At 51.5% G+C, this 21257-nt stretch overlaps 9 protein-coding genes across 9 annotated transcripts; 3 read left to right on the top strand and 6 right to left on the bottom strand.

The window, feature by feature from the left end:
* Positions 1-1784: 1784 nt before the first annotated feature.
* KY384_007350 (uncharacterized protein) lies at positions 1785-3335 on the bottom strand (the record flags this gene model as incomplete). Its single annotated transcript, XM_044815841.1, has 3 exons — positions 1785-2370; positions 2419-2798; positions 2853-3335. The coding sequence occupies 3 exons, from the start codon at positions 3333-3335 to the stop codon at positions 1785-1787; spliced, it is 1449 nt and encodes a 482-aa protein (XP_044667715.1).
* A 1009-nt stretch (positions 3336-4344) lies between these two features.
* Positions 4345-6269, bottom strand: KY384_007349 (uncharacterized protein; the record flags this gene model as incomplete). The annotated part of the gene is made up of 3 exons (XM_044815840.1): positions 4345-4754; positions 4842-4906; positions 4957-6269. The coding sequence occupies 3 exons, from the start codon at positions 6267-6269 to the stop codon at positions 4345-4347; spliced, it is 1788 nt and encodes a 595-aa protein (XP_044667714.1).
* Positions 6270-7115: 846 nt separating this feature from the next.
* On the top strand, positions 7116-8652 carry KY384_007348 (uncharacterized protein; the record flags this gene model as incomplete). The annotated part of the gene is made up of 3 exons (XM_044815839.1): positions 7116-7192; positions 7244-7832; positions 7915-8652. The coding sequence occupies 3 exons, from the start codon at positions 7116-7118 to the stop codon at positions 8650-8652; spliced, it is 1404 nt and encodes a 467-aa protein (XP_044667713.1).
* Positions 8653-9845: 1193 nt separating this feature from the next.
* Positions 9846-10857, bottom strand: KY384_007347 (uncharacterized protein; the record flags this gene model as incomplete). The annotated part of the gene is made up of 2 exons (XM_044815838.1): positions 9846-10438; positions 10710-10857. 2 exons carry the CDS (start codon positions 10855-10857, stop codon positions 9846-9848), a joined length of 741 nt encoding a protein of 246 aa, XP_044667712.1.
* A 657-nt stretch (positions 10858-11514) lies between these two features.
* On the bottom strand, positions 11515-12300 carry KY384_007346 (uncharacterized protein; the record flags this gene model as incomplete). The annotated part of the gene is made up of 1 exon (XM_044815837.1): positions 11515-12300. The coding sequence occupies one exon, from the start codon at positions 12298-12300 to the stop codon at positions 11515-11517; it is 786 nt and encodes a 261-aa protein (XP_044667711.1).
* A 1106-nt stretch (positions 12301-13406) lies between these two features.
* Positions 13407-14218, top strand: KY384_007345 (uncharacterized protein; the record flags this gene model as incomplete). The annotated part of the gene is made up of 2 exons (XM_044815836.1): positions 13407-14167; positions 14203-14218. 2 exons carry the CDS (start codon positions 13407-13409, stop codon positions 14216-14218), a joined length of 777 nt encoding a protein of 258 aa, XP_044667710.1.
* Positions 14219-15208: 990 nt separating this feature from the next.
* KY384_007344 (uncharacterized protein) lies at positions 15209-16809 on the top strand (the record flags this gene model as incomplete). Its single annotated transcript, XM_044815835.1, has 5 exons — positions 15209-15408; positions 15703-15794; positions 16141-16311; positions 16415-16593; positions 16648-16809. The coding sequence occupies 5 exons, from the start codon at positions 15209-15211 to the stop codon at positions 16807-16809; spliced, it is 804 nt and encodes a 267-aa protein (XP_044667709.1).
* A 654-nt stretch (positions 16810-17463) lies between these two features.
* On the bottom strand, positions 17464-18857 carry KY384_007343 (uncharacterized protein; the record flags this gene model as incomplete). Its single annotated transcript, XM_044815834.1, has 2 exons — positions 17464-17559; positions 17727-18857. 2 exons carry the CDS (start codon positions 18855-18857, stop codon positions 17464-17466), a joined length of 1227 nt encoding a protein of 408 aa, XP_044667708.1.
* An 819-nt stretch (positions 18858-19676) lies between these two features.
* On the bottom strand, positions 19677-21218 carry KY384_007342 (uncharacterized protein; the record flags this gene model as incomplete). Its single annotated transcript, XM_044815833.1, is given in 4 exon segments — positions 19677-20171; positions 20194-20399; positions 20414-20935; positions 20990-21218. 4 exon segments carry the CDS (start codon positions 21216-21218, stop codon positions 19677-19679), a joined length of 1452 nt encoding a protein of 483 aa, XP_044667707.1.
* Between the last annotated feature and the right edge of the window lie 39 nt (positions 21219-21257).

The raw sequence follows: 21257 nt of genomic DNA, 5'->3' as shown, positions 1-21257 counted from the left end.
ACTGGCGTGCTGCTTTTTGACGTCGTCGATGCGGTAGTTGAACAGCACCACCTTCGGTAAGCGGGTGCGGCGCTGTGCGGTCTGTATCACGCCCACCAGAGCCTGAAATTTGGTCGCGGCAGCTTTCGAGGCTGAGAATGTAATTTCTGTTATGAGACCGGCCGCAAGAAGCGCTATGTTCACGCAAGCGACGAAGAGGTCATGCGGGCTGTTCCTGTCTGGAGCAAGCCCGGTCCATCAGACTGCATTCCTCTGTTCGATATAAATCGAGCTGTGACAGCTGTTAATGATTGTCTGCACGAGGCTTACTGCGCACACCTGACACTGAATAGTGCAGCTTCAAAGCGAGATCATGATATCTGTACCATCAGCTCCGACTTCGCCCTCGAAATACTTGTCGCCTGCTGGCCTTCGGTTCAATATCGTCCCCATGCGGGAGATGCCGTGCATATTCATCCGCCTCGTCTATCCTCGAGGGAACCAACCGTCTTGGCCTGCAGAAGCGTGCAGGATGGCTTCCAAGCTAGAGCTGTGAGATCAAGCCACCATGTTCATTTCTTCACCTGCTGGATACTACCTCCGTTGACGAGGTGTGATGGATACGGGACATTCCCCTCCGGAGAGGAATGGGATGAATATTCCCCCTTCTCGTCGCTTCCTCTACCCGAGTATAGCCTGTGCCATGACGTATCATTCCGGTATTGAACAAGCCGAAGCGGTGATGTGGTCTATAAAAGCCTCTTTTCCATCTGTTCGTCCATCTTTCGTACTAAACGACAGCTTACTCCATCCACATCCACATCCACATCCACATCCACATCCCAAGTCCCGCCACCATCTGTCTTCTTGCTTGAAGGATCCAAAAAGTCCCTCTCCCTCCCTCCCTCCCTCCCTCTGTATATTGAATTCTGGGTCAACAAGAGCATGTCCACCCCTCCACCCCCTCCTCCTCCTCGGCGAACGACGCCAAGAAACAATACAACGCAAACTGCCACTGCCGCGCCGTCGGACTAACCTTCTCCCTCCCCTCGCTTGAGGACGGCCACCAGGTGACGAAATGCAATTGCAGTATCTGCACCCGCAACGGGCATCTTTTGATCTACCCTGCTCCTGAAGACGTACGCCCCCAATCCCCCCCATTCACCATTCCCCTTCTCCTTTTCTTCCCACCTTTTTGTTTCTACTCTTCCACCTCTTCCTGCCCCCCAATTCCCCCTTTCCCCCTTTTCCCCCCTCCCCACCCTTACATCCCCTTCCTCTCTCATTTGGAGATCTATAACAAACCCTCACTCTTCTCCCAGGTCCAATGGATCCAAGGCTACTCGCTCCTAAAACAGTACCAGTTCGGGAACAAGAACGCGATACATAGGTTCTGCGGTGTATGTGGGAGCAGTGTATGTATCGAGGCTGTGGGGCGGGAGGGGGTGGCTGTTAATGTTAGGATGGTGAGGGGGATTGACGTGGGAAAGGTGGAGGTTAAGGAATTTGATGGGTGGAATTCTTTGGGGCCACAGTATGAGGGCTGAGGAGGGTGACTATGTATGGTGGGAGAGAAGTTGTGGATGGTGAGGGGTGAGGAGGGGAAGTGAGGTGGTGGTAGGCGAGAAGACGAAGGGGAAGGGGGAAGGGGGAGGAGGAAAGGAGGAGGTATTCAACAGCAGGCAGTAGAGGGTGAAGCTCGTGATGCTGAATATTTTTCGACAGAGGACATTATGCGGTAAAGATTGGGGGTATCTGTTCGTTCCTTACTCGCTCACTCGTTCGTGTAAATTGTGGTCAACTCTTCAATCAAGATCTTCGCTCTTTCGCCTCTCCACGTTTCTCTTGCTCTCAATCTCCACCTCCTGCGTGACTTGTATCCTCTTCAGCCATATATTAGTATTAGCCCATTTCTCATCTCTTTCTCTGCTCACCATCCCACCACCGCCTCTAACCCAGCCATTTGTCTCAGAGTCTCGACGCTCTTGGCTCACTTTTGCCAGAGCTTCTTTGCTAGCCCATGCACTCGTCACATGGTCATGATGGAACAGCTGTTTCTCGAGCGCATAGAAGTCTCGTCCTGGTGTAGGAGATGTGGCAGGGGAGCGAGCATTGTCGCGAGGGGAGGAGCTATTTAGGCGGGTAGGGCGGGCAATGCGTATTTCGCGCGATCTTCTATCAGTGGACGATGCGGAGGGGTATTGGGGTTGGTGGGTGATGAAGACGTAGGCGGCGCGGCCGAGAGGCTGAAGTGTTGGTAGGCAGGCGCAGGTGATGGCAATTGAGATTTCGACCGCGGACCAAGTGAGTGGTCGTGCGTAAGACCAGGTGACATCCGTTTGGGAGAGATTGAGGATTGACCAGGTACGAAGGATGGCGGCTGCGACGATACTAGGGGCTGTCAGCTTGGAAGACCGATAGAGAACCTGGGACGCTCACAAGCCGCCCAACAAGAATATGGCAGTCAACGTGAGCTTCTGTCGGACCGTGAGAGCAAGATTCCAAATTGGCGTAATCGGGAGGACGAGGATCGCAAAGTCCAGGAGGACGTTTGTGATGGCAGTACCGAGCAGCGAGGCATTGTTGTTGATGCATGAACTGTCGTGGATAGTACGCTCCCATGCAGCTTTGATAGGTATGCATTGAAAGATATTGACCAGCGATGTAGCCACACACCACGCGCAGACAAGCCCAAGTACTATCCAATTTGCGAGTCGAAAGGATCTGCTGACGCCGAAGATACGGTGGTAGAAGAGGAGGATAGAAATCTTGATGAGAGTGATGCAGACAGCGTAGAGGACTTGATAAGCAATTGTGGTCTATTAAGTATTTTGTCAGTTCAACATCCTGACATGTACAGGGAGAGGTCTTACCCTGTACACCAGATTCACACTAGATGGCTGCACTGTCTCAAAATGCCTCCCAATGCCATTGTTGGCGTCGACGAACGTAATTGCGGAACATGTGTATGATATGGCTAGGCTCGCAACGATGATCAGGTCATCCCACCAGAATGGCAGCGCTGACAGCTTTCTGGACAGCAAGCGTAGAGCGACAGCCATCGTTGCTAAAACCAACAAGGCAGCGCAGACCCCAACTACTGTACGTGTTTGACTGTTGCACATCTCTTGCATGCCCGGTAAAGCGCACATATCGTTCATTTCTGCCATTGAAGTCGCCAGGCCCGCTTGAGGAGATTGAGAGACAGCCGAAGCTATATCCATTCCTCCCATTGTGGTCGTGGGAGATGAGATCATGGACGTAGACATCGTAGGCATGGGCATATTCATAGATGCTGTCTTCATGATCATGTTCATGTCCATCGAGGATGTCGAAGAGGGCGTCATGCCCGACATATTGTCCATATTCCTACTCAATCGTTCAGGCAAGTTGTAAGGGCCGGAGAGAGAGTGCTAGGAAGCACGAGAAGCAGGGTTTCGAGCTGCCTGAAGAACCCACTGCATTACGACTCGACGCGTGGCGATAACGTTGAGATGTTTGAGATATGTAGAGATGTTTCTGCAGCCCTGAGCCCTTATGAGAGCTGCCCCTTGCATTGACAATCTTCCCCGCCATAATTGCGAGATACTCGTCGCGCCACAATACTCCGAAGTGTAACGGTCTCGACTCCATTTTGCGAGCGGTCATAGACCGGATATTTGACGGATTTCTTCATTCAAACAGGGTCGAAAAGGTTGGTCGGCAGAAAGAGCCATGACCATATGGTCGAAGGTTTTGGTAGGGTGAGGCAAAGCCCATCATAGGGTCTGGAGGTCATTGCGTGCCGCTACTGGGTCGGCTCTGATGGCGGCGTGACCGTGGGTCTTTCCGCTGCTGGGTCGACGCTCGGTCGTATTGGAACTTTGATTAGCTGGGTGATCATGGCACCGCAAGATAGCGGAATAATGGATGTAAAAAGGTGGAACAGACAATCACGCGTATGAGCTTGCTTAAACGCAGCAGATTTGCAGTCATGCCCCTAATCAGATAGCCTAACCGCATGAAGAAGAAATATTATCTCCGGGGCTAATCTCCTAGTAAGGTAATTTTTGAATCCTCGAGGATTCAATTGTCAAGGTCAAACTGGATCGCCTGTAGTCGGTTCTCAACGCCGTCAAGCCATAGAGGAACCGCCCAGCCACATGGGACCGGTCACCTTGTCCAAATGAGGCAAGGAGAGTGGCCGACGGTACCTCAAGGAATACTGGATGTAGGATAAGTAATTGCGGGTAGAGGGTATCATATCATAACGCTACCTATACACAATGAAGAGAACGCTCGCTCGCTCGCTCGCTCACAGTACGCAAGTTCATGAATGGGTACCACATCGGCCAGTCAGATGTCCGATATGTCGCCGTCTGCGCTTCACGCAGGTAATTCTAATCTCTCAGGCTTCCTCTTCACAGTTCCCGTGCCTGCTTCCACCACCCCAGGCCCCTCTGCAGTCTGGTCCGTCAACTCAACCGGCCCTCTTCTCTCATCCTTCCCATGTAATTCACCCACGTAATGCCCATTTGGGTCTTTGTAGTCCTGTGGCCTTTCCCCTTCCCCGCGGATATCACCAGGGCCCCCGTACTTGTACATTTCTTCTAGGGGCGCGCCCTGCGCTTTTGTGTAGTCGTAGTTTTGTTTTTGGCGTTGGCGTCGTCGGTAAAAGAACCAGGCTAGGAGGGCGAGGAGGGCTATCAAGGCAACGCCGCCGACGACGCCGCCTGCTATTGCGCCTGTGTGGGAGGTTGAGGGGGCGGGGGAAGAGGAGGATGTGGTGTTGGCTGCTAAATTGGGTGTTAGCTTAGGTTCTGATGAGGGAGATTGCGGAGTGGTGGAGAGGGGAGAGGGGGCAATGGGGAAGGGAGACGTACAGGGCGTGAAGCTTTTCTGGTTCATGAGGGCGGAAACTTCAGTTGTGAGGTTCTTGATATCGGCTCTATACCCCCATTAGCTACATCAGATATTGATGGTGCGTTCTAATCATACTGTGATTGTTGCCCTGCATAATACGTCTTGATCGCGTCATTCTGGTGATACGGCGCAGGAGATGCTGTGTAGTGGTCTGCCCATTCGAAGGTCGAAAGATCAAATATACCGAGTCCCTGCGTCAGAGTATCCTTACTTGTCATCTTGCTCCGTGCTACCGCGTTCACGTTTGAATTTGGGTCTGGCGGGTTCGTGTCCGCGCCTCCAACGACCAAAATCTGGCTTTCGCCCACACCATGACACGTCATAGCGTGCCGTGGGTTACCTGGCGCGTAGGATACTTGGGTCCAGTGGAATGCGGGAAGAGTAAGGATGTGGATGGTATCAAAGGGCACGGCGGAGGTGCCCAGGTTGCCATTGCTGCCTCCGTAGACGAATATTTCGTAGCTCTGCTCATTTGACGGAGCGCCTGCCAAGCAGAAGTCTACTCTCCGCGCAGGTGCAGCGCCCGTTGTCGACTGGTTGTACCATTTTGAAGCAGTCGGGTCCCAGACCATGACGATGGAGAAGTCGGCTAGGACGTTATTCTTAAGATCGCCACCGAATGCTAGGTGTACCCCTCCTGGCCCAAAATTGGGCACGTATTGCATGCGACCTCTCGAACGAGGTTGGCCGGTACCATCGGAGCTGATGTTTGAGAATTGCTTCGCATTCATGTCGAATTTGATCATGCCCGACATGGGAGGCTCGCTGTAAGAAGCGCCCCCCAGCACCCAGGCGTTGTTGGGGCCGTATGACTGTAAAGTCGATGTGACCCGATGGATATCATTTAATGTGCTTGCTTTTGAATCGACGGTCTCACTCCATGTGCCCTGTCCTGTACCATCTAGCTTCAAGGCCCAGAGTGAAGGAGGTCCTGGGTCTGAACCTCGATCGTAGGATGGTGACTCGCCAGCGAAGCCTGAGTAGAGAGTAGTTTCGGCTTCATGATACCAAAGCGACCCAAAATTGAGGTTTGGTACTCCTGGGATCTTAGAGATTGTATTGAACACTGCCGTCGCATTTGTCCAATCTTTTGAGAGGTCGAGCGATAATGTGGAGGTAGTGAACTTGTACTGCGGGGTACCGTTATTGATGTAGGAGAATTGACCTCCATCTACATAGAGGAAGTTGCCAGCTATGGCACTGGCATGAAAAGCTCGCCGCAGGAACTTGTCGCTCGATATGACGCCCGGTTGTCCTTCGTCTGCTGATCGGGCCTCCAAATTTTCATTTTCATTGGCATATTGTGGTTCAGGTTGAGGTTCAGGCGCAGGGAAGGCAGTTGATAGCAGAGCAAACGCGATTGCAGACAGCAGCACTTGATGTCTCATCATGGGCACTCTGGCTGTCGGCGTAGGAGAGCTGAGGGAAAGCCATGCCGGGCAGGATGCTTATGTATATGTCGGCGTTGGATAGAAGATACGGGCAAGCAGAATCCTACTGCTAGCTTGAAACAATGCTTATACTGAGGCTGACGGCTATGATTGGATTGGCCGTCATCTTGGTGGTTGATGGACTGGGATAGGCGACGAAACTTCTTTGAATAGTTTGATTTGGGGGCGGGCTGAGCTCATCCTGCCCTAAGCGAGCCCAATAAGACGCTGATCTGGGGGCTGAGCCGGGTCCTGCCACGCGCGATGGATTGGGCAAGATTGGGTATAGAAGTGCCCTAAGATGGAGGAGGAATAGTTCTAGGTTGACTCGGTTGGCTTCATTTGTAATTATTGCAGAGAATCTCTAGGAATCTCGGTGTTTGTTCACTACTACTACCGACGAGAATCCTGCTGAGGTCAGGATGGAGGATCGCTCATCCGCTGTCGCAAGTCTCTACCAAACATGGGCCGGAGGGTTTCTGCAGCGGCGTCTGCAATGCAACCCACAATCAGCCCTAACGATGGCTGGCGTGCGAGGAAGTCCATCCTTCCACTTCCGACAAGTTTCATCACAACATGTTTCATGCATGCGTGTCTAGGTCTTTGCTGGAGTCACCTCACCCCCCAGGATCTTCCACGCTGTCATGCTAGGGTGCTTATGACAAGTACGGGGACGCGATAAGATGCTGACTCCTGCATGCATGATATTACTCATACCTTTCATTGCTCAAGTGTTTTCGTCTTTCGCTTGACGTTGAATAGAAGACTAGGTTGGAAGAAGACATTTGATAGTCGTGCTCGACGATGGTACAACCACAACGTGGCCACGTCAAAGACGTCGCTATCATCGGCGCCGGGCCGTCCGGCCTGGTGGCCGCAAAGTAAGCTCAGCAGGTTGCCTGACCTATGGTCTGAATGCTCAGAAGCTTCAGATTTTTACTTGCTGAAAAGGCCTTTTCGAATGTGGTTATCTACGAGCAGCGGGACACCGTTGGAGGCACCTGGAATTATGCCCCACTTGCTTCTCAATCACATAAGATGAGCAATGGTGACTCGAGTCAGCATGTTTCGACGACGGCGAAGGCCGTCGTAACAGCCAATTTGCCCAAGTATAACACACCGATGTATGAGGGTCTGGAGACCAATGTCCCACATATGCTGATGGGATACTGCGACACCCCGTTTCCGGAAAACACGAAGCTGTTTCCTGATCGCGAATGCGTCATGCAGTATCTAGAAGACTACGCGAGCGAGCTGTCGACTATCATCAAATTTAAGAACGAAGTCTTAGCGGTCAAACCAACTTGCAAGTCCGGGTCTGAAGGTTGGGATCTTACAACAAGAGCTAGTGACAATGGCAATGAGGCAACTCAACATTTTGACGCAGTAGTGATCGCCAATGGGCACGGCAGCTCGCCATCATTACCCCCCGTCCAAGGTCTCGATGAGTGGGCCCAGCGACTCCCAGAGTCAATATGCCACTCCATCTCCTTCAGAAACACCAAACCTTTCAAGAACAAGGTGAGTAATCCAGCCCCTCCCCTTCCCAAATTGCATCTGTAGGAGTAAGTACCACCACTAACCTCACCCGTCGTATCCACAGCGCGTCCTCCTCGTAGGCGGCGGCCCCTCAGCAGCAGACATCTCCCACCAACTCACCCAAGTATGCGCTCTTCCCCTCCTCGCCTCCCGCCCCAAAAAATCCCCCTACCACCTCGACGAACCCAACGAACGCGCCTACCTAGAACTCGCGACCCTAATTCCCGAAGAGCGCGCCGCCGTGTTCAAAGACGGCAGCATCGAACGCGACATCGACATCATTTTCCTCTGCACGGGCTACACATATGATTTCGATTTCCTTGGCGCTGCAGATCCGGCGGTCAAAGCAGGGGAGGGGATCGGGGCAATTCATCCGTATCAGTATATCTTCCACGTCCAGCACCCGACTCTCGCGTTCGTGGAGACGCTGGAGCAGATCATTCCGTTTGCGATCGCGGAGGCGCAGGCTGCTGTTATTGCACGGGTGTGGTCTGGTCGCCTTGCACTTCCTAGCTCCGAAGATATGCAGGGATGGGTGGATGGTGTGATCAGTAAGAAGGGGCCTGGGAGGAAATTCCACGCGACCGAACCGCCTTCGGATTTGCAGTATATGAAAGAGATGTATGAATGGTGTCGCAAGACGGAGGCGAGCGAGAAGGGGAAGCTGCCGAGACTGTGGGATGATTATTGGTGCTGGTTGCGGATGGCAACGGCGGATATCAAGAAGGCGTTTGTTGCGAAAGGAGAGGATAGGGGGCAGGTGGTGGGGTATGAGGAGTTGGGCTTTCATTTCAGTGGCTGATGGAGTCACTGCAAAGGAGCCTGACCGGATCTGCTTTCTGGGTGAAAAGGCATTTTTGTAAATACCTTCCTTGCCCAACATAGCATGCGTCCTTTCACGCTATGATGAAAGTCTACATGCTGCTTCGTGGGTATCAATGCTCTGATCACCCGCCCCTCCCCCCACCCCAAAGTCTAGGCTTCGTGGATTTCTATCAACGGACAAATCGCTCTTGACAGTCTTCATATCATACTATACGTTCGAGTCGCTTGCCATCTGCAGAGCTTATCTCCAGCAGGCACACTCCGCTTGCTGGGCAGGCGCCAAAGCAAACAGAAGCTATGATAGTGTCAACCCGCGAGATCGCCATGCATACTGCTCCTAGCGGATGGAACTGGCCACCATGATGGTCCTACTAGTTACGTGGATCTGCTTTGCTTGGGCGGCGGGTGGGTTCGGGCGGCGAGATCGGAGATATGCCCCTCCCCCAAGGATATCGGATGATTGTAATGTTTCTGATGACCGATGGGGTACATATGACCGTAAGGTATCTTCAATTGGTGAGGGAGCTCGTGATCATAGGGTATTGCGGTTGGTCTGGTCGAGAATAGGCATTCTCAGGGGCTGGATGGAGAGGCGATACCCGCAAGGATAAGGCTGGGGAAGGTGTTGCATGGCGTTGGTGGAGCGGCTCTGTCCATGGACACCATATGGCGTCCATGGATACCGACGATTTTTGATGGATGTATGGTATTGGTTTCATAGACCCTTAGAAACTAAGGAACACCCCCTAAAACTTGTAGGGTTGATATTTTAAAGGTTTTTCAAACCCCTATAAATTTTAATAAATTATATATTAATATAAATGCGTAATTAAATACTAAAATATATATCTTTTAAAGGCCTCTTTGATGTTAAAGATATTGATTTTCACGTATAAAAAGTTGTCCATGAAACCAGTACCATATATCCACCAGAACCGTCGGTATCCATGGACGCCATATAGTGTCCATGGACACGGGGTACCCACCAACACCATGCAACAAAGGGAAGGGTTAGATATGAAACCGTGCGAAAGGCTTCCTATCCAACTTTTCCCTACGGCTTCTTTGCCTTTCCCTTCTGTGTCCAAGGCCCATTCTTCACTGTTTTCTTTGCCATGTTCCCTTCTTGCCTTTTTACCGCTTCAGTCGTCTCATCCCTTCTCTTTATCCTCAACCTCTGCCCTCCACTTCGTGAAGCGGATTCCGACTCGCATCAAGCTCGCTTTTCATGACTTGTCCTTGTAATTCGTGCCAGTTCTGTCGGTCCCCCGGGGGCCGTGGAACCCCTGCAGTACCCGTCCCTCCCTTCCCCTCCTCTTGTAGTCCTTTCGATGCATCATCTGGAGGAATAGTCTTCTGCTGGCGTCGCTGCCGTTTCTTCATCAAGAATATTATGATTGAAAGTAGGACTACGCACAAGGCTCCTAGGGCGACACCGACTCCTATGCCGGCTTTGGCGCCCGTGCTGAGACCAGAATTGGAGTTGGGAGTAGACGACGATGTTGGAGTTGACGAGGCTGATGATGACGGCAGTGAAGATGTTGAAGGGGACGATGTACCAGACGATGCGGTTATGGACGTTGACGTGGAGGTGGAAATGGAAGTGGAGGCGAAGTCTGCCAACTTCTCTGGTGCGGGAGCTTGAAAGGTCTCGCTTGTTGGGGCGCTGCAGTTTGGGACTCCACCATTATCACTGTCGGCCTTGCAACAATGCCAGAGGCCGTCGGTCTCGATGTACACAATATCAGGTTCCGCGTTACCACCTAGAAAAATGGAATAAAATTCTCTCTGTTAGCATTCTGCCACACGAGTCTCGGAGTAGGCGGCAAGGGGGATAGACTGACTGCAAGTCTGCAGACACGACGGATCTTTGCCCGACTCGTCTGTGCAGCTGGCTATGTAGTAGCCTGACAGACCCGCTCCGCCGCGTGTGAAGTGGCATATGTTGTCTTCCAGACACTTTTCTCCTTTCCTGCAGCACTGCGAGAATCCATTGCTGGTGCTGCCACATGGTATATCGCCAAAATCACTGACATTGCGGGGTTCGTTGAGAAGGGTACGAAAGCAGTCCGTTGTCATGCCGAGGATAGTTTATCTTAGGATTAAAGTTGCGTGGAGGGTGATCGGCGTCGGTTTGAGCTGAGTACTGCGGAGGAAAAGGAGATGCCTCATCTCGCGCCATGGTCAGGCTACAGCTTCCGCTAGAGTTGTGGTGGCTGGGCTGGGCTTTGCTAAGATGAGATTGTCGAATCCTTCAACGGTCGCAGGATTGGCGGCACCCGGGCTATCTCGATAGTTCTACGGCGTATGCGGGGAGGGTTTCGATTCCGACATTCAACTTTATGGAAAGGTAGCCTACACATGATGCTCAGGATCTTACCCATTGTACAATGAGGAGCTGACACTCCCTCATATTATGGGCATGTCTACCGACTGTGGTAAAACAAAAATAGTTGCGTCCGTGCGTTAGGGAAGCCGGTGCACCACGGAACCCTAATTCTACCCTAAGATCCAGGAACATTTACGGCACTTTAGTAATTCCGAATGCCAAATTATTGTCAAACTTTGCGTGCGATTTCTTCACTTCAGTGTTGTAGTTACTCCAGGAGCATGCACTTTATGAGTTTCCGCGACGATTGGAGATATCGCCCAAAGGCTCACCAGTACGTTACGTCACATCTACATAGGTGATGGTACACAATGGGGCTTAAGAACATCAGGCGATGGGAACAATCATGTTTATCATTTCCCTCATAAAAACACCACCATCAATCTCTCTACTTGACCCTCTCTCTCAATTCTTCCTCGACCTATAGCTCAACCCCATCGATACACCACCCTAACCCTTCGTCCCCATCATCCCCAAAATCGGTCCAAAAGCCTCCCTCCACTTCCCAGCTCCCATCTCCGCAAACCCCACGGCTACCTCCCCACTCCTCGGCGCCTCGAACCTCTCCATCGCCGCATCCAAATACTGCTCCAGCCCCATCGGCTTGACCGCCTTCTCCTCTCCGCCCTGACTCTTGACCAGATCCTCACGATGCTCCATGTCAAGCGCAGTATCCACATACGGCGGCGCCAACTCCAGCACACTGACGTTCGTGCCGTGCAGCTGCGCACGCAAAGAAACGCTTAGCATATGAATGGCCGCTTTAGTGGCGCAGTAAACAGGGAACACGGGCGCAGGCACGAATGCCAGGCCAGATGAGACGGTCACAAACGTCGTTGGGCGGTTTTGTGCCAGGAAGAAGGGTATGACTGCGTGCGCGATCACGGCTGGCGCGGTGAGGTTGGTGCTGATTTCCAGTTGGATCTCCGCCATGGAAGTGCTCGTGGGGTCTTTGTAAGTGAAGAATTTCTGGATGCCTGCCATGGTTATCACGGTGTCGATATCTGGGTAGGTCGTGAGGAGCTGGGAGATTTGGGTGGGGAGCGTGGTGATGGAGGAGGTGTCCATTTCTTGGATCTGCAGGCCGGGGAGCTCGCGCTGGAGGGATTGCAGACGGAAAAGGCGCCGGCCGGTTGCGATGATTGTCTTTCCTTCGGCGTGGAAGCGGCGGGCAAAGCCTTCGCCGAGACCGGAGGTGGCGCCGAGGATGGCGATGGTGGAGAAATTAGCGGACATGATTTGGTGTGGTAGATGGGTGATCAAAGGATGGTCCAGGCTCTATTATGCTGGTGGTTCAAGACGCTCCTGGAGAAATTGAAGCTGGACGACATCGTCCCTTTTATGGATTGCTCTACCACCTATCTACGGTCCTACGGTCTGAGATTCCATCTTTAACACCGAGTCGTCGACGATGAGATCATGTCTTCGGCTCAATATCTGGCCTTCTGAGCCAATTACAGTGAGGCTCGGAGATACCGCTGTCGTTAAAATGTCAGAAATTGGCGTTGCAGCTTTCACCAGAGCTACTTTGGGCATGGCGGCCTTCACCTGACGACGTCCGACTCCCACACCGAATCATTGGAACGGTCGGATTTCAAACCAGACAGCCCGGCGGTAGATGTCAATTTTGTGGGATGCAGAATAATTGTGGGTCGCCAGGCCATTTGCTGATCCCCACAAGATTTTGCTCTTGTGTGAAGACGACCTGCAATGGAGATAATCTGTTTATTTCGAGGCTCTATACCATCGCGTCTTCACATAGTGGACACGTCGAATCTGAGATGGGTTACCAGCTTAGAAATCATCAGCGAAGACCAAACTTACGCCTCAAGCGAACTTTCTGCGGTGGATAGTGTCCTGCTCCTAACGTCCCAAGGATTTCCCCACATCTATTCGTAGCAAACTCAATCACCGCCTTTCTAACTCGAGTTCTTCAAAGTGGACATGCACATTGAAACTTGAGCATCTTCATCAAGGCGCTTCAAGAAAACGCAAATGTCTTGGATGGGGCTGTCGGACCAGTCATCTTGCGCCTATTTATACCCTTCGCTCAAGGTCTATGTGCTCGAATGCGTGTCATCTCTTAGGGCGAGGATGCTTGATAAAGATCATGGGACACCGACAGAGCCGTAGCCAGGAACATCTTGTGGCGAATGAACATGAGGCTTTTTGAATGGGCAAGCATACCTATGCTGCTTCTTGTTCACTCCGTGGAGCTTGTGGGCCCCTCTCCCATTGAAAGCCACCACAACCTACGACGGTCCGGGCTTGAAGACTCTTCCCACAAAGCCAGGGCAGTAAGAGACAACGGGGAAACGAACACTACGGCAACTGCTATCACAATGCCATCTATGCGGATCCAGGTCGATTATAGTTACGATCGTTTCGAATATCATCCTGAAACTGTCTACATGGGGGTTCTATACGCACTTTCGCAGCTCGCGGTACAAAACTATGATGAATACCTAGCCCCAGACCATCAAATTTGGCAAGCAGATGGACTCCTAGTGTGCGGGCTAGATTATGACAACCGGAATGGATTGACTTCCATCGCAGATCTTGTCGAGAGTCTTTCCTATCTTGCCCACTCATTCCGGAGAGACAATCGTTTCTCACCTACGACATTTCATATCTGGGTTAGCATGAATATGGTCGGCACCGGTAGACTCGAATTAATTACCCAGCAAAATAGTAATAGCAGCAGTGATATCCCGGGCAAAGCACAGATCAGCCCAGTCTCTCTATCCAGGAGAAACACCACCTCGCTGAGCATCGAATCACCTGTCAGAAAGGCTTCTGAGCTTCAACCGGATGGGGGGCGGACAGGATCCACGAACGAAGACATCGCCTATAGCTACAATCTGATCCCCTCCACACAAGTTCTTTCCCCAACGGCAATCTTCGTTCTTCTCGCCGCAGCTCTAGCTGAGCGGGCACGGCTGTCGATTGCATGGGAGATACGAAAATCCTTCACTATCTGGAGACGCGCGCTCTCCATCAAGCTCAATGTCAACCCAAACCCGCGATCTCCTAAACCCTTGACGAATGGAGCTCTGATCGGAGGTCTCTACTACGCGGCAAAGACAATGTATACACTTGACACGTAAGTCCATTCTTTGCAATGCACTTTTCGGGCAGACTCTGGGAGACATAACCCGAAACAATCTTGGTTTCCACTTTGGCTGAAGGGTGCCGATTCACTGATATCAACGACTTACAACCAGCAGGTACGGCGCCATCGCCGTCCACATCTCAATCGACGGGCAAAGCGTTGGCGCATTCGAGATCCTGTACATTGACGACGGAGACTCTTTCTGATCATGCCTTCAAGACCACCACAACCAACCGCTGGTACATAAAAGTCACAAAAGCAATTACGCAAACCCCGGCACCCAAATGCCGCGCCCACCCCCAACTCCAACTCCAAGCACCCAATCCATCTCTCCCATCATATCAGTGCTACTACTGCTTAGCTTTCCCCGCATTTCACTAACATCTATCCGGCACCCGTCATCCGCCCCATCTCCACAACTCCGAACCCAGTCGTGCTCTAGTTCCACAATGTTGGTGGTGCGCTTGGCGCTCCCTTAACCATTTGCGGGGGAAGAACCGCTCCCCATTTCCGCTAGGCCGAGAGAGTTACTTCTTCCACCTCCCTAACTCCCACTCTGTCTGAGGTACCTGGCCGCTCGAGCCATTTCGTCCGTCTGAGACTAGCTATACCGAATCGGGATTTGAGGTCGTGGCCACTTTCCTGAAAAGGGCCTTGCGAATCATGCGGGTGGTTGGTATTGGGAAGAGGGGAGGAGGGGAGGGAGCTGTACCTATTATTGTTGCTCCTCACACCCACCCTGACGTTTACTTTTGAGCCCCTCTTTCTTCTGGTGAAGGTTGGGAGGGGGGGTTGGTTGTTATATACAAAGATGTGCCATCGCCGCTCTCGCGTCTAATCCTTTGAGCTGCCTGCCTGCCAGTCTGCTTTCTTGCGCACCGCCTGCTTCTCCATATCCTGAATCCTCTGCATCACCTCTACATCGTCCTGAAACCGCTACCACCACCCAAGCGCTCACCTCACACCCTTTCCCCCTCCCTTGCCCCTCCCCTCCTCCCCCCCCCCCATACACCCAACCCCCTCCCCGCAAAGATGGCCAACACCAATGGCCCCAACGGCACCACGAACGGCCTCCCCCTAGAGAAGGATTTCTCCCACACCGACGCCCTCGAGCGCGTCCGCACCGCCGGCTCCGTCAGCATCTCCCCCGAGCTGTTCGAGAAACTGTATTTGAGTCCGCCTAATAAAGCCACTGGTGACTTGAGGAAGCGGTTTGGGAATCCCACGCCTTTGTAGGTTTTTCTCTTTCTTTGAGACTGTTGGGGATGGGGGTGAGGAGGACATGGGGGGGGGGATGGGGGATGGGGGATGGGGAGGGGGGAGGGGGAAGAGGAGGGGGAGGGAAAGGGGAAGGGTGTGGTGAAGGGGGATGGGAAAGGGGTGCTGCGGTGGCGAAACCATGAAGAAGAGCAAGGACTTTAATAAGAGGAGAGTAAAGAAAGTGGTGTAATAGAGAGGCAAAGGGAAGGGGCAGGGGGGAGGCAAGACAGCTATGCTGGGTACACACGCTGACAGTCCTGAAACAGAGCACTCATCGGATTCCTCCTCAGTCTGACCCCGCTATCATGCGACCTCATGGGCTGGAGAGGCGCGGGGGGAAATGGTGCTGCTAGTACTGGTACGTTACCTCCACCCCCATCCCCTCCCGTGGTCACTGCGTTTCCATCAATCAGCGTGGAGTCGTGGGTGATGGTGGTCGTCGCCTCTCTTTACCTATGCCTGGCTGGCTGGTTCCAAGAAGAATATATGGATATTGACATGTTATGGTGGTGGGCACAGGGGTCTACTTCCTCTTCGGCGCCGTCCTCATGATTCTCGGTTCGATCGGTGAATGGATCATTGGAAATACTTTCCCTTTTGTTGTGTTTGGGACTTTTGGTATGGCTTCCCCTCTCCCCTCTTCCCCTTTCCACTCCCCCTCCTCGCCCCTCCTTCTCCCATAATACCGACTGATATCCAAAAAGGAGCATTCTGGGGCGCCTTCGGTATGACACTCGTCCCCTTCTTCAACGCCTATGGCGCCTACGTCACCGACCCCGCCATGGCAGAGCCGCAGATGGGAAATCCAGGGAACCCGTTGGGATTGCAGACGCCGGCTTTTAATGCTAGTTTTGCGTTTTTCTTGTTGTTCATGGGTATGTCTATCCTTATTTCTTTTCTGCTCCACCTTTTACAGGTCGCTCTGTTCCATCGCTTTGCATGGCGTAAATTGGAGCTCGTGCTAATCGGGGCACAAAGGGCTCATCTGCTTCCTCTTCCTGATACTGAGTCTAAGGACGAATGGCGTATTCTTCATGATCTTCCTCTCGCTTGTTGGTGCGTTCAGCTGTCTGGCGGCCGCGTACTGGAACCTTGCGCTCGTGTATGAGAATGCTATGAATGCTTCTGCGGCGACGAAGGCTGCGAACTTGACTGTGGTATGACTTCCCCTCAGCCTTCTGATTGATGTGATGCTGACTTGGTGGTGGCAGGCCGGCGGCGCATTCGCCTTCGTAACATGCATGTGTGGGTGGTACTTGCTTTTGGCCATCATGCTGGGCAGTCTAGATTTCCCGTTTAGTCTGCCGGTTGGGGATTTGAGTCGCTTTATTAAGGGCGGGAGTGAGAAGATGAAGGGGAGTGATAATGTTTGAGTTGGGGACATGGAGGTGGAGTTTTGGGTCTCACGATGTGATGCTGAAGTAAACGCGTTTTGAGCGGTTGACAATCATGGCTCGTAATGTTAGTTGGTTAGGCAGTTGGTAGCTCCATTGTTGAACGTCTTTTTTTGGCGCGTAGTACTCGCCCATGGAGATATCGTATCATTAACTCCTCGAAAGAGCTTACACTATGTGCAAGTGGAGTGCGGTATCGATCATCAGTGTAGAACAAAGCATCCATCACGCTTTCGACTCCAGATCGTTGATGAAATCGACGAACATTCCCAACCTTCGCCGATGAATTCACAATGCCTTACCTCCTCCCACTTGACTAAATCTCCTAACGGAGGATACTCTCTAATAGCCACTTTACTCTTTTTCAGGTTGTTCCGTATGCGGGAAAGTCTGGCTGGAGGCACATTCCGTAGATTGAGAGGTCTTAAGATCCAATTCTTGATGTAACGAAAGTCAACGAGGATGTCTCCTTCACGTGTCGAGTTTGAAACAAGGAGACAAGTATGCCTGTCAGTCGTGGCAACCCGTTTCCCATCTATCAAAGATCGAAAGGGACTCTCATTACGTAGCATGTCTAACAGAAGGGGTTCCACAAGTGTGATTGAATCCAACGCCCAAATTTTTCTCAGTATACTACCCAAAGAATGATGCTCTTTCAATATGGAGTTTAACAAGTTCTGATGTTGAAAAGCCCATGCTTCTAAAGAACTCAGAGCCTCGCGCCCTAAGCTCTCACGCCATACATGGTAGACGTGTCCGCACAAGTCTTTGAGCATTGCCTCAGATTTAGTGCTATATTGAAAGACAAGCTCACTTTCCTTTAGTTGTCTCAGTCTATCTTGAAATTGGCGTCTCTGATCAATGGGAATGCAATTGACAGATAGCTCACAACTCACGGTTCGGATGACGCCTTTCTCCTGACCACCAAAAGCAAGTACCGGAGGTTCTCTAATCGCTACATAATGTTCCCAGTTTTGCGACCCTAAGGCTTTTCTAGAGATATATTCAGTGCTGTTTTGACCTGAGGAGCTGGACCAATCTGGCACCCAAGACGGTAGGTCTGGCATACGTTGTTGATTGGACAGGGATTCTGACACCAAGGACAGTAGTCTGGAGTAATCATGATATCTGATCGCGCAGCAAGCAAAGTCTATGTAGAGATCCACGCATGACTTCTTGTAGTCGATTGCTAGATCTGGGTCCAGAACTTCTGAAGCAACTCCTAGGAAGGCGTATATCATATCGCGAGGATCAGCTGCTCCAAAACCTTTGTGAGTGGCGACCAAGTCCCCCAATTTAGGCCGCTTGTCAATCGATAAAAGGCTTTCTTTGTACTTAACGTGTGCTTCGTGCATTTGGCGGAAGGAATTACTCGCCTTTCTTAGCATCGGAGCCTCAGAACGCGGTTTCATGTGGTCGTATAATTGATTCCAGCGCACTCGAAGTCTACCACACTGGATCCAAGGATCTCGGGATAAGACTAGCTCTTGAAAAACCCAGACACGATAGAACCAAGGTCGCTCCAGGATGTCTCTGACTCCATCCTTCATGGCATCATCAGATGAATCTTCACGCCTATCAGAGCACAATGAGAGATGTTTCAGAAGCGCCTCCGAGGCAGGAGTCAGATCACCCATGTAGATGACCGTATGTTGTGCACTCGCATATATCCTTCCCATCAGAGCCACTTGCCGACCCTTTTCATCCAGATCGGCCTGATTGATACATAAGGCATCGGCCCATAAGAATGAGACTCGGTTCTCGTCCTGGAGATCTTTGAGAGCGGCGTACAAGTTGGCGGTTACATCCACGTCCTGATTGTTGACTGACACCGTGCACGTTTTCTTCGAGTCTCCCCAGACATAAGAGAGAGCGGTGTAGTGATCGATCAGCTCATTTTCGTATTTGGAGAGCGTGGTATGGATGAGGCTGCATTGGAGCTGCGGGCTTTGAGACCTTCGCGGATGGAGCATGATGAGTCGGATTCCGTCTCCGTCTCTGATTTCGTCGTATCTGAATTTAGCCATGGACACTTTCTTCCCTGCGTCATTTCCGCGGTCTACCATGTCACGTCGTCTTTAGACGGTGACAATCGGCGAATGAGCATAAACTACGATAATCAACTGTTACATACCGAAATTCTTTCAGCAAGTGAGCAAATTTTTGGAGGAAAGCGCCTGCTTTACACCCCAGGAGTCAGCGACTTCTTAGGGACGAAGCCACTAGCCAAGGACGAGCTGTTGCTACCTGAAAGGAGCCTCCACATTCATCAAATCTCAGCTTAGCTACTGAACAATGAGGGCCCAAGCAGCTCTCATGCGCAACTAATCAACATCATCAAGAGGTCTTAATGGATGTGATTATGACTACTCTCAGTCAATCCCCCAGCTTTTAATCTAAGGCTAAGGAGTCACTACACGCCTGAAATTAAAGCAAAATCGGGGAAATGTGAGCCTGGTATTAGATTGTCACAGCGTGTACCCTGCGCACAACCCAACTAGCACCAGCAGATTTTCAGAATGTCAGACGGACAGACTAACGCTAGACCTCTTGTGAACTATAATGCTGCTACTCCGGGGATCGCAGCGTACAAATGCGCTTATTATCGACGAGGTCTTCTGTTGCATATCAGGGAATGTCAATCGGGATCGCTTTTGGTTCATCAAATCGACGCAGATAAGTAAGTGGCGCCCAAATTGTGCCAACAGCCTTGTGTGTCAGGACATCGCACCCGTAGATAGGCTATCAGGTTTGTCAGAGGTGACGAGATGAGACTTCGCGACGTAGGCGATTCACCAGGTTGCCTGCGACCTGAGATACGGGATACTACAAGCTGCTGCGGTCTTTCAGTCTGTAGGCGGTTTGTTGATTGGGATGTTCTTTGAGTGGCAGTTTTTGTAAGTAGGCTGCGGCCGCCCGCCGAACACATGCTGTACTAGATCTTCAATCGCGCTCGCCCATTTGATGAGGGTTGCTCCCTTCCAGGCTGTATGTTGAAGTGACAGGCTGACTGGCAGGCCGGCAGTGTCTACGCCTATGGGAATACATATGATCGGGTAACCTCGTTCCGGTAAGCCAGGGGTTGATGAGAGGTTGGAACTTGACCCACCTGCTTGGGCAGCAAGCTGCTGCCCAGCACCTTTGCGATCGCATAGCAATAGTGCGTCGAGTTCAAGGACGGTTCCATCATCGTTCTTGTGTCTCAGAGCTGCGTCAATTCCATTTTCACGTGTTTGCGATTGGACATGCTTGAGGGCAGCGTGATATGTGTCATCCTCTGATCCTTTCGTTTGGGCAATCTCGTGGAGATTATCCTGAGAAACGTTCAAAAAGAATAGCATCTGTGAGGCTGAGAATATTTACCTGGCCTGTTGGGAAAGCCGGATGATCACCTGGAAATGCACCCCCTGTGCCCGTATTTTGCTCATTGAATGCAATGATATCTTCCACAGATCTGATCTGGCTACTTTTCAAGTTAGAGAGATACTCATTGATACCATTGTATGCGTCAGCTTTGACGACAGTGTACTCGGATTTCGCCTCCTCCCCGTGCTCCCTACTTTGGTCAGCTTAGAGGTCTAACGCTCGAGTATAATGACTTGCCAATTCCAGCTGCCGTCAGAGGAGATCCTCTCCTCGGCGCAAGGAAAATCAACATCCACAATAGTAGCGCCAGCCTTTTCGATGGCCTTGAATAAAGTTTGTGCAACGTGTTTGCAGCCTTGTGGTACGAGTTGCCAACATCGCTTTTGTGGTAAACCAAATTGGGCGCCTCGAAGCGCCGTTTGTGTTGAGAGAGAAGCGCTAAAGCCACCCTCCTCGATTGTTGCCGCAAATTCAGAAGGAATTTCTCTTGAGTCCTTTGAAGCAATTGCAGTTAACCCGTGTACTGCGTCAGCTACCGTCCTGCCGAAGGTTCCGACGGTGTCAAAATTCTTGCTAATCGGGATAATTCCATGCCTTGAAGTAAGGCCGACAGTCGGCTTAATGCCAACGACACCGTTGATCGAAGCAGGACCAATAATGGAAGTGTCAGTCTCTGTGCCAAACGAGATTGGAACAATGTTCGTAGAGACTGCAACCGCTGAGCCCGAACTTGACCCAACTGCCCAGACCATGTAAGAATACTTTCGCTAGTTGCAAGATCAAGTTTGCTTACAGGGACTACTTGAGAGATCGTACGGATTACGCGTTTGACCACCTCGAGGCGAATAGCCCGTAGAATAGCTTTTAGATCTGACTGAGGCCCATTCGCTCATGTTCGAGTGTCCGATAATGACCGCGCCAGCCTTTCTTAGGAGAGAAACGATATGTGCATCTTCTGACACTAGGCTACCTAGAAGTGCCCATGAGCCAGCTGATGTTTGCATACTATCTTTGGTCGCCATGTTCTGGGAGAGTCAGATAGGAAGCTCTTGCCAATGCAC

Source organism: Bacidia gigantensis (genome assembly GCF_019456465.1).
Source record: "Bacidia gigantensis strain McMullin 20006 chromosome Unknown contig_255, whole genome shotgun sequence".
NCBI lineage: Eukaryota > Fungi > Ascomycota > Lecanoromycetes > Lecanorales > Ramalinaceae > Bacidia > Bacidia gigantensis.
The sequence above is the reverse complement of the archived record's forward strand: the minus strand, read 5'-3'. Positions and strand labels throughout refer to the sequence as shown.